This window comes from Catharus ustulatus, chromosome 13, assembly GCF_009819885.2.
Source record: "Catharus ustulatus isolate bCatUst1 chromosome 13, bCatUst1.pri.v2, whole genome shotgun sequence".
Lineage (NCBI taxonomy): Eukaryota > Metazoa > Chordata > Aves > Passeriformes > Turdidae > Catharus > Catharus ustulatus.
In genome coordinates, this window is record NC_046233.1 from 1,197,409 (window position 1) to 1,208,073 (window position 10,665).

The following is a 10,665-nucleotide window of genomic DNA, read 5'->3' on the forward strand; positions in this document are numbered from 1 at the left end:
GTGCAGCAGCAGCAGGAGAGGCTGGAGCCGGTGCCACCAGCAAAGCCATCCCAGGGACAGCTCCTCCGACCCGGCCCAACGTAGCAGCTCAAGTTACAGGAAGGGCGCAGGTTCATTTATTTATTAGATTGCGCCATGGAAAGCTCCAAGCAGCAGCTACCTTTTATTTCTTAAAAAATATCTACGGATCAGCAAAGGTGTGGAGAGAACCTGTCTTAGGTCTGCCTGACCTGTGTGTGACCAGGCAGTGACCACCTGCTCCTCCTGCACCTGGTGACATCGCTGCCCCCTGCAGTGACCACTGCCCTGCTCCTCCTGGTGACATTGCTGCCCTGCAGTGACCACTGCCCTGCTCCTCCTGCACTCTGTGGCATTGCCACCACTGCCACCATCCCACAGTGACCACTGCCCTGCTCCTCCTGGACTCCTGGTGGCAATGCCACCACTGCCACCATCCCACAGTGACCACTGCCCTGCTCCTCCTGTGCTCATGGTGGCATTGCCACCACTGCCACACCTCACAGTGACCACTGCCCCTGCTTCTCCTGCACTCTGTGGCATTGCCACCACTGCCACCATCCCACAGTGACCACTGCCCTGCTCCTCCTGGTGACACTGCTGCCCCTGCAGTGACCACTGCCCTGCTCCTCCTGTGCTCATGGTGGCATTGCCACCACCACCACCACGCCACGCTCAGGGTCACTCAGCCACCAGCCCAGCTCCAAGGAGCCAGCAGGGCCGCTGCCCTCAGAGCAGCTCAGGGAAGTACCGTGTTTTATATTCGCGGATTTTATATTGGCAGACCCTCCAAGCAAGTCTGCCCATGGAACATTTCTTCACAGCTTTGCAATAGAGGCACAGCTGACCGAGTCAACTGCTGCTCTGTAGATGTGGAGAGGGAGGAAGGGAAGGGGTGAAGCACAAAACCCTTCTTAAACCCTTCTTTAATCTTTTGGAAGTAGCTGTCAATCGCTAACCTGGGCGCATCCTTCATCCTTCTCCAAGCTACCTGACAAGCCAGAGAAAAGGGGATTTAGCTTCCTACGCACAGTGAACTTCGTCCCCACACCTCAGTCCAGCCAATATATAAAAGTGAAACAGTCTCTCAAACTAAAAAAAAAAAAACCCAAAAAAAGAAAAAAAGAGAAAAACCAGTCACACTGCGCTCAGTCTTTGGTTTCCAAGTTCAAAGGAGGAATCTGCTTCAAAGCTTGAAGTAGAGCCGAGGAGTCGATGGGGGAATGGGCCGGTACAGGAGAAGGGAGTCTCTGGGGCATCAGCAGAGGGGGGGAGATTTTGTCGGGGTTCATGAAGCCCGTGAGTGCTGCAGCAGAGGCTGGCAGGCTGGGGTACAACACGGGAACCGAGGCTGGGTACCAGCACTTCTCCAGCATGGGCAGGTAGGCGGTGGCGGACGGCGGGATCAGGTAGAAAGGCAGGCACAGGGGGGGCTGGTGAGGGTGGGGGCCCAGGAAGCTGCCGGGGGAGCCCATCATGTCAGTGCCAAAAGGGCCCTCGTCCTGTGGCGACTCCAGCCTGCTCCTTTTGGCCGGGGGATCCTCAGTCTCTTGCTTAATAGAGCTTATTCTCTCCTGGACAGCGTACTTGAGGTCGGTATCCTTTTTGAAATAGGGCTGTTCCGATTTGGAGTCGCTTTTGTCCAGCTCTCCCCCGTACCCGCTGTCCGTGTCCGTGTCGCTGCCGCTCTGCTCCCCGCTGGAGTGAGCGAATGTCCGCTGGATCACGGGCACGCAGTTCTTCCCATGGCCCTCACCCAGGGCCGCCGGCTTCTCCTTCAAGTCCACCATTTTGGGAGGGATGTCCCCGGCCTTGCGGGGCGCCCCGCCCTGCAGCACCTCGCTGGCCATCCGGTGCAGGTGGCTGACCAGCTGCGACGACTTCAGCTCCTTGCCGTTCTCGTGCTTCGCCAGGTATTGCAGCATTTCCTTGGCACACATCTGGAAACCGGATCGAAACATTTCCTGGCTGGAATCGAGGTTTCTCGATGACAGGTCACCTAAGGAAACATTAACAGACAGAAATTAAAAATTAACAACATGCTAAATAGTTCCATTTTCGTCTCCCAGCGGCGACGCTGGACTTGGGCTGCATCACAGCCAGAGGGGAATGCGATGGCCCAGCTGGACTCTGTGAACAGAAATCCCCAGATTTCTGCAGAAATGGACAATTCCATCAGAACATCCACCTGCCCACTTTTACATAATAACTTCATGTAAAGTGCTGCCTGCTCTTTTTTATTACTGTATAATCCACCTTCAACAGGTAGCAGAGTGTGAGAGGGGAGTGGGTCGAGCTGTGGCTTCTCCAGGAAAGCCCCCGGGGAAGGGAGGGTGCAGCTCACCCCGCACCTCTGGGCAGGAGCTCCAAGCCCTGGCAGCAGCCCCGGGGACTCCACTGCTCCCCTGCACTCCCTGCGGCTGCCAGGGCAGGGACGGCGCCTCCGAAAAATTCGGGTTTGCTGTATCAGATTCACGTGAGTGCCACATGTGAAAACAGCAGGAGGAAGTGCATCTAAGGCTGATAAGCTGAAGCACCCGGTCTCCCCTCTGCCTGCAGAGAGCAGGCCAGCTCGGTTATAAAGAAACTTTAAAAGGTGTGTATAGAAAGCAGATTTACATCTATTTCCAGAGGAAAAACAACCAAACAAACACGACTGGGTTTTCTAAAGCTCAGAAACACAAATGGGAACGGCTTTGGAGAGAACCTCACAGCAAACCTGGGCTGTAACTAAAACGACTTAAAACCCAGTTTAATTTCAAACAAACCCCAGGGCACTCTGCACTGACCACCTTGAGCAACGCATCGTTTTTTTTTTTAAAGCTCATAAGCAAAGCCTGAGAAAAACGACAGCGTGAAAGCCACAATTCCTGTCCCCTCCCTTCTGGGGAACAAGGTGTCAGAACCGCATTTCACGGGCTCCCAGGGAAAGTCCATCACACACACACACACAGGCTCTCAGCCTGCTCCGAGCACTCACCCGCCTGCAGACCGCTCTGCAGAGCCAGGATCTTCTGCTGCTGCTGCTCGATGAGATTGGTCAGTGCCTTCACGTGCTTCAAGGTGAGCTCCAGAACCACCGCCTTCTCCAGGTGCCCTAGGGTCTGGGAGCACAGGGACAGGTTGGCACCGGCCATGTGGGCAGGAGCCCCACGGTGCTGCCAGTGCCTGCCCAGGAGCCGCGGAACGCGGAGCGGGCAGCGCTACCCCGGCAGCATTCACGGAAATCACTCAAAAAGCAGCCTACAGAAAAGGCTCTCACAGAACCTGTGGATACTGTCGGACCAGCCGCATAGCCCGGAGAGAAGCGATTATTTATGGGTTCTGCTGCCCCTGTGGCACCGTGACCGGAGCCCGGGGAGCCCGGCCGGGACCGCACTCGCCCGGCAGTGGTGGGGGGTCCGGCGGGCAGATCCCGCAGGGATCCGCAGCTCCCGGCAAGTTCGGGATGCGCTCCGGGCGTGCGGCATCACGGAGAAAAAAAAATTAAAAAAAATTAAAAAAACCCATCCCAAATCGGCGGTGAAGCGGCAGCAGGGGAGCCGCTGCCCCGTCCCTCCGCTCGCACCTACCGTGAGCTTGAGGTGCTCGGGCAGCAGGTCCTTGAGCTGCGCGATGCACTCGTTGATCCTGTCGCGCCTCTTCTTCTCGATCAGCCGGTGCGGCAGCTTGTAGGTCTCCTGTGGGGCCGGGACAGCGGTGAGCGGGGAACGGGACAGCGGTGAGCGGGGACACGGGACAGCGGTGAGCGGGGACACGGGACAGCCCGCACGGCCCCGGCCCGGAGCGCACCGGCCGCTTCCCCCCGTTAACCCCGGACCCACCCCGTTAACCCCCGGCTCACCCCATCGCCCCCACCTCACCCCGTCACCCCCACTTACCTTGTTATCCTCGCTCCTCTTCAAACCCCTCCGCGGCTTGTACACCTGGTACATGTGCGCGAAGTCCAGCCTGCACGGGGGAAAGGAGAGCAGCGCGTTACCCCCGTCCCGGAGGCGGCGGGGCCGCTCCCGGAGCCCCCCGAGCCCCGAGCCCCGCTTACCCCGGCAGGTCTCCGCTCTCCAGGGCGGGCAGCTTGCCAGGCAGCCGGGCGGGGGCTGCGCGCTGGGGATGCGCTCCATGGCGGGGGGCGCGGGCGGTGCGGGGCGCTCAGGGCGGGCAGGCGCGGCTGGTACGGGGTTGGTACCGGGGCTGGCACCGGGGCTGGTACTGGTACCGCTGCTGCTGCTGCTCATGCCGCGCCCGCGCCGCGCGGGCTGAGGAGCGGCGGGCGGCCGCGGGCCGGGTTAAATGCGGGCGAGTGGTGGACGGGAGCGACGTGCGGAGCCCTGTGACCGCCGGCACGTCTGGCGGCCCCGGCGCCCCCGCCCCGCCGTCACATGAGCCTCACGTGGCGGCGGCGCGGGGGGAGGCGGGGCCCGCCCGGGGCCCCCCCGCACGTGTGTCCCGGCGCGGCGGGGCCGGGATGGGCCGGGCCGGGCTGGGCTGTGCCGTGCTGTGCCGGGCTGGGCTGTGCAGAGCTGTGCCATGCTGTGCCGGGCTGGGCTGTGCCGTGCTGTGTCATACCGTGCTGTACCATGCTGTGCCATGCTGTGCCGGGCTGGGCTGTACCGTGCTATGCCATGCGGCTGTCCCGTGCTGTGCCATGCTGTTCCGTGCTGTCCCGTGCTGTGCCATGCTGTGCTATACCGTGCTGTGCCATGCTGTGCCATGCTGAGCATGCTGTACCGTGCTGTGCCATGCTGTGCCATGCTGTGTCATACCATGCCATACAGTGCCAATACCATGCTGTACCGTGCTGTGCCATACCATGCCATACAGTGCCATACCATGCTGTGCCATGCTGTGCCATACTGTGTCATACCATGTTATACCATGCCATACCGTGCTGTGCCATGCTGTGCTATACCACGCTGTGCCATGCTGTGTCATACTGTGTCATACCATGCCATACAGTGCCACACCATGCTGTGCCATACAGTGGCATACAGCGCCATACCGTGCTGTACCGTGCTGTGCAATACCATGCCATACAGTGCCACACCATGCTGTGCCATACAGTGGCATACAGCGCCATACCGTGCTGTACCGTGCTGTGCAATACCATGCCATACAGTGCCATACCATGCTGTGCCATGCTGTGTCATACTGTGTCACACCATGTCATACCATGCTATACCGTGCCATACTGTGTCATACCATGCCACACAGTGCCACACCGTGCTGTGCCATACCATGCCATACAGTGCTATACTGTGCCATGTCATACTATGCCATATGGTGCTATGCCATACTGTGCTGTGCCATACCATGCCATACTGTGCTACACCATGCCATGCTGTGCCATACCATGCTGTGTCATCCTGTTCTGTGCCATACCATGCTGTGTCATCCTGTTCTGTGCCATACCATGCCATACCATGCCATACAGTGCTGTACCATACCATACCGTGCCATACCATGGTGTGTCATAACCGTGCTGTGTCATCCTGTTCTGTGCCATACCATGCCATACTGTGTACACAGTGCCCTGCCATACCATGTGGTCCCACTGCTGTGTCCAAGATCAGGGGGAAAAAAAAAAATCATCGCCCCAAAGTGACCCAGGTACAAACATGGACCCAGAGAAAGCTGCAGCTGTGGAAGTTTGGAAATGTGGGGGGAAAAAAATAAAATGAGAGTCGCTAAAATGTGGCTCTGGGGAGATGGTGGTGCTGCAGGGAAGTTTTGGGGTGGTTGGGCCCCATCCCTGGGGGTGTCCAAGGCCAGGTTGGACAGGGTTTGGAACAACTTGCACCAGTGGAAGGTGCCCTGCCCCCTGCCCATAATGGGGTGGAAATAGATGAGAACTTTAAGGTCCCTTCTGACCCAAACCCATTGTGTGATTCTATGATCAGCAGGAAATTCTCCCCTGTGAGGGTAGGGATGCACTGGCACAGGTTCCCCCAGAAGCTGTGGCTGCCCCATCTCTGAAAGCATTGTATGGACCAGCCTGGTCTAGCAGAAGATGTCCCTGTGCATGGCAGGGTGCAATGATGATAACTTTAGGGTCCCCTCCATTCCATGACATCCCATGGCCGTGCCAGCCCCTGGACTCCAGCAGTTGCACAATGCTGAGCAATGACAATGGTTTGTGTGTACCTGCCAAGGCAGAGCTCTCCTCAAGGGCCGTGGTCACTTCCCTGCTGAGTGCTGAGCAAGTAGAGGCAGGCTCAGCTGATAAAAGCTGCATTTACAGAGATAAGGGAACAGCAGAGCTCCAGCACTGAGCTGCTGCTATTGCCTGCAGAGTCCTGGCTGCTCCACCTCGGGAGGAACTCCAGGGCAGCAGGTGCTGCATGAGAGCACAGAGAGCTTTTATGTGGGTGATGGAGACAGGCTGCTCAAGGCTAACCCCCACCCTAAGGTGTCTTTTGCTGCCAGGAAGAATCCCAAAGGAAGTCAGAGCTTCAGAAAGATGCTAGCTGTAAATGTAAGGTCTATAAAACCCCAAAACCTCCTCTGCAAGCTCCCAGCAGCATCCCCAGTGTGAACAGCACAGCAGTGGATCAGGGACATGGGGCTTCCACAAAACAGATGTTTGGGTTGTCCCACTCAACGTGGACTTCTCAGTGTTTGACATCCATCCTGCAGACCTGGTGATTATGGCCAGGATCATGGAATCCCAGAATGGTTTGGGTTGGAAGGGACCTTAAAGACACCTCAACCCAACGCTTGCCATGGGCAGGACCTGCCCATCGACCTGGAGGGTCTCTGAGGTGCCACAGCCCTGTGCACCGTGGAGGAGAGGGCTTGGGGCCGAGCCTGGAGCTCTGAGTGCCACAGAATCACAGCTCTGAGCTGTGACCTGCAGAGCAGAGCTGCTCTTTCCTGCAGGCACCGAACAAATTCAGCAGCAGAAGACACGGGGGTGATGCCTTTGTCCCCTGCTGCAGCTCAGGGACCGTGACCAGCCTCAGTAACGAGCCCTGGAGCAGACACTTCGTTCTCTCTGTGCCCCCAAGAACCAAGCTGTTATTTTCCAAACAAAGGGTGGAAAAAACACAGACAATTTTTCATCTGTCCCATCTCTGACCCTTTGTCCAAGGCAACAGAAATAATTAGAGCTTGCTGCAGCCTTTTGCTAATGAAAAATGAGGTTTGGGGCCAACCTGTTCTGCATTTGAAGTTCAGGCTCCCAGAGTACGTGGACAGCTTCATGCCCGTGGATTGTCTGACTCCTGCATGCTCCTTCAGATATTCGGTACATTCCTGCAGTGGGTGGTGAGCCACAAATCAGGGTCAGAGGTAATCCCCAATTATTTAGCCCTTTTACTGTTCTCGTGCTTGCCAAACAATTCTCCATATCAGGATTTGCTCATGACCTTAAGGGACGTTGCCAGGGATTTAGGAGTCCCCTAAAAGGAGGATCCAAATGAAGTTATTACATTCTTGGGCATCAAGTGAGATTGCTCGAGAGTTGAGTTACATTTTCCTGGGGATCAGTTTTCATAAGCAAGGGCTGATGCAATCATCAATTCGCCTTCTCGCCCGGGTTTGCTGAATTATTTCTACATGGAGGGCTCCTTTACACCACACGACTGAGGCAGTAACAAAATGTTTAAAAAGGCTGAATTCCCTCAAGCCATCCGTGGAGCAGCAGCTCTCCTGAGCGCTCCTCCAGCAGGGCTGGGAGTCACAGCACCGCGACAGCTCGTGTCCAGGGGGATTTGCAGTTATTTACAGAGCACGAGAAGGTGAGAGCTCGGGGGATGGTTTGGGGGTGGGCTGGCAATCCGAGACTCAGGATCTGCCCCTTCCCCGGGACTGTCCCCTTCCGACCGCAGGGATTTGGGGGAAAACGTTCCAAAAATCCCTGGCACTGCTGCCTGATGGAAGCCTATGTGGGCAGCGCCGGGAGTTAACAGATGGGTTGTGGATTCGAGCTTACGATAAGGTTACTGAGGGTGGTTTTGTTTTAAAATGTCTCTTACTTAATATATCCATGAAGGCCAGGCATGTGCCTGTGGCCTGTAATCAAATCGCTGACTCTCCCTCTCTCCCATTTCCAGCAATCCCGGCTCGGGTTACTGGCACCGGAGGTGAAAGCTCCGCCGTGCCGGGGCCGGACCGGGCGCGGTGCCGGCAGGGATGCGCTCAGCCCCGGCATCCTCGGCCCCGAGCCTCCGGCAGGAACACCCCGTGCTTTCCGCACCAGGAAAAGCTCCTGCGGGAGCCAGGCTGGCCAGCGGGGCTCTCTGCTGTGCTCGGCAAACGTGACAGCTCCGCTCCGAGCCCCGCGGCTCCGCAGCTGCTGCTGCCGCCTCCGGGACGGGCACGGGCTGGGCGGCAGCGGGGACAGCACCTCCATCCCTGTATCCTCCACCCTCCATTCTCCATCCTCCATCCTCCATCCTCCATCCCTGTATCTTCCATCCTCCATCCTCCATCCTCCATTCTCCATCCTCCATCCTCCACCTCCATCCTCCATCCCTGTATCCTCCATCCCTGTATCCTCCATCCTCCATCCTCCATCCTCCATTCTCCATCCCTCCATCCTCCATCCTCCATCTCTCCCTCCATCCTCCATCCCTTCTTCTACTCCTCCATCTCTCATCCTCCATCCCCATCCCTCCATCCCTCCATCCTCCATCCTCCATCCTCCATCCTCCATCCTCCATCCTCCATCCTCCATCCTCCATCCTCCATCCCTCCATCCTCCATCCCTTCCACTCCTCCCTCCATCCCTCCATCCTCCATTCTCCATCCTCCTCCCTCCATCCCTCCATCTTCCATCCTCCATCCCTCCATCTCTCCCTCCTCCTCCTCCATCCTCCATCTCTCCTCCATCCTCCATCCTTCTTCTACTCCTCCCTCCATCCCTCCATCCCTCCATCCATTCCTCCTTCCATCCCTCTATCCTCCCCTCCCTCCATCCCCAGGGGCTCTGCTGTCCCTCGGAGGTGCTCAGGGTGGGCTGTGCCCAGCAGGAGCAGCCAGGGGAGCTCCGGCTCCTTTCCCCCCGCAGGGTCCCAGCAAGGCGGGGAGAGCCCGCACCCCTCAGCCCGCTGGTCCCTGGGGATGCTGCGGGACCTCAGAGCGCAGGGTGTGAGCAGCAGCCTGACACCCACCAGGGCTCTGCTCAGCCTTCTGGGAGTTGCACAAGCCCCATTGGTGAGAGGCCGGGTGCTTTCAGACTCTCGATAGCACAGCTGGCCGCGCTCGCTGCCGCGGAACCGCCGGGAACCGTCACGAGTCAGAAGTCGAGATTTAATATTGCAAAATATGCGCACCCATCGCTGCTTAATTGCATTGGTTTAGGCTGCCACGGGCTCTGCCTGGATGAAGGCCTGGGAAAACACAGCAAGAGCTGTTGTCTGTGTGCCCTCCCTCGGGCACGACCCTGGAGCGCTGCCGGGCACGTGAGAGCTGCGGAATGACGCTGGCATCGCTCAGCGAAACTCGCCCCAGGACTGTTCAAACCAAAGCCATTCCCCTCTCCGAGTGAGATGTTTGCCAGCACCCAGTGCAGCAGTGGGAGGAACACGTAGGTGGAAACTATTTGGAAGTGGCAAAATTTGTGGACATTAATAAGAGACTTTAGGCCACTTTGATAGGTGTTTAATAAAACACGCCGGCTTCCCGGTGACATCCTGCCCTGCCAAGCCCTGGCAGCTCACGCTGTTTAACCAGTTCCCCCCCGGCTCTTGCACCATCTCGTGAGAAAGAACCCCGGGCGTGCACACCCGGCACACCCCGGGGCTGCTCAGGCCTCAGCTCTGTCTGCACCGGCCTAATCACGGAATCAGGGACTCCTGGAATGGGCTGGCTTGGCTTGGAAGGGACCTGAAAGTTCCCCGGTCCCACCCCTGCCATGGGCACAGACACCTCCCACCAGCCCTGCTCCAAACCCGTCCAACCTGGCCTTGGACACTGCAGAGATGGGAGCCCAGGAGCCAAGAGCCATCCCAGAGGTGACATCCTGGCTGCTGCAGGGGGGCAGGGGACAGCGAGGGGTGACAGCAGGGCCAGCAGGGGCAGGGAGGATAAGGAATCACTCGTCTCTCATCTGGTGGATGCTCTGCACAATGGGATCTGATCACATCCCTCCTGCCTCACATCAAACAGTGAGTCAGCGCTGGAGCCCCATCAGATGTCTCTGCCTCAGCTTTCAGATCTGGGAAGCAGAGAGGATGGTGCTCTGTGAGTATGCAAAGCAAGGAAAGCAGGGTGCCTTCAGATGTGCCACTTGGAAAATACCACGTTATTTATTTTCCACTGGCACCCACGTACCCCGGCAGGAATCAACAGCACCGAGGCTCCCAGGCTGGGGAGATGTTGTTCTTTCGGGGGATGCAGGTAACAACAGCTGCAGGGCCCAACTGCATCATGTCTGAGTCAAATATTAACACACAGAATATTCTGAACTCGCTAATTGAGTCAAAAAAATTACACACCCACCCCTAAAAACAATAATAAAATAAAGATGGGACAGGCAGAAGAAGAGCCCAGAGAGTGTGTTCCTCCTGCAGTTCATTCAGGACATGAGTCAGTTAAACCTTGACCTGGTAGCTCAAGGCTTTGGGACAAGGTCTGAGTGACCTCCCTGCTCATGGGGGAGGGTCGGGGGAGTTGGTTCAAGCTGCAAATGCCATCAGCCCAGGGGTG

General features: G+C 57.6%; 1 protein-coding gene across 1 annotated transcript; it reads right to left on the bottom strand.

Annotated features, from left to right (window-relative positions):
* Positions 1-606: 606 nt before the first annotated feature.
* BHLHE40 (basic helix-loop-helix family member e40) lies at positions 607-4,154 on the bottom strand. Its single transcript, XM_033071904.2, is given in 6 exon segments — positions 607-2,017; positions 2,999-3,122; positions 3,591-3,698; positions 3,900-3,969; positions 4,061-4,100; positions 4,103-4,154. Coding segments are annotated over 6 exon segments (1,230 nt in total). The 5' UTR covers positions 4,140-4,154; the 3' UTR covers positions 607-1,166.
* Between the last annotated feature and the right edge of the window lie 6,511 nt (positions 4,155-10,665).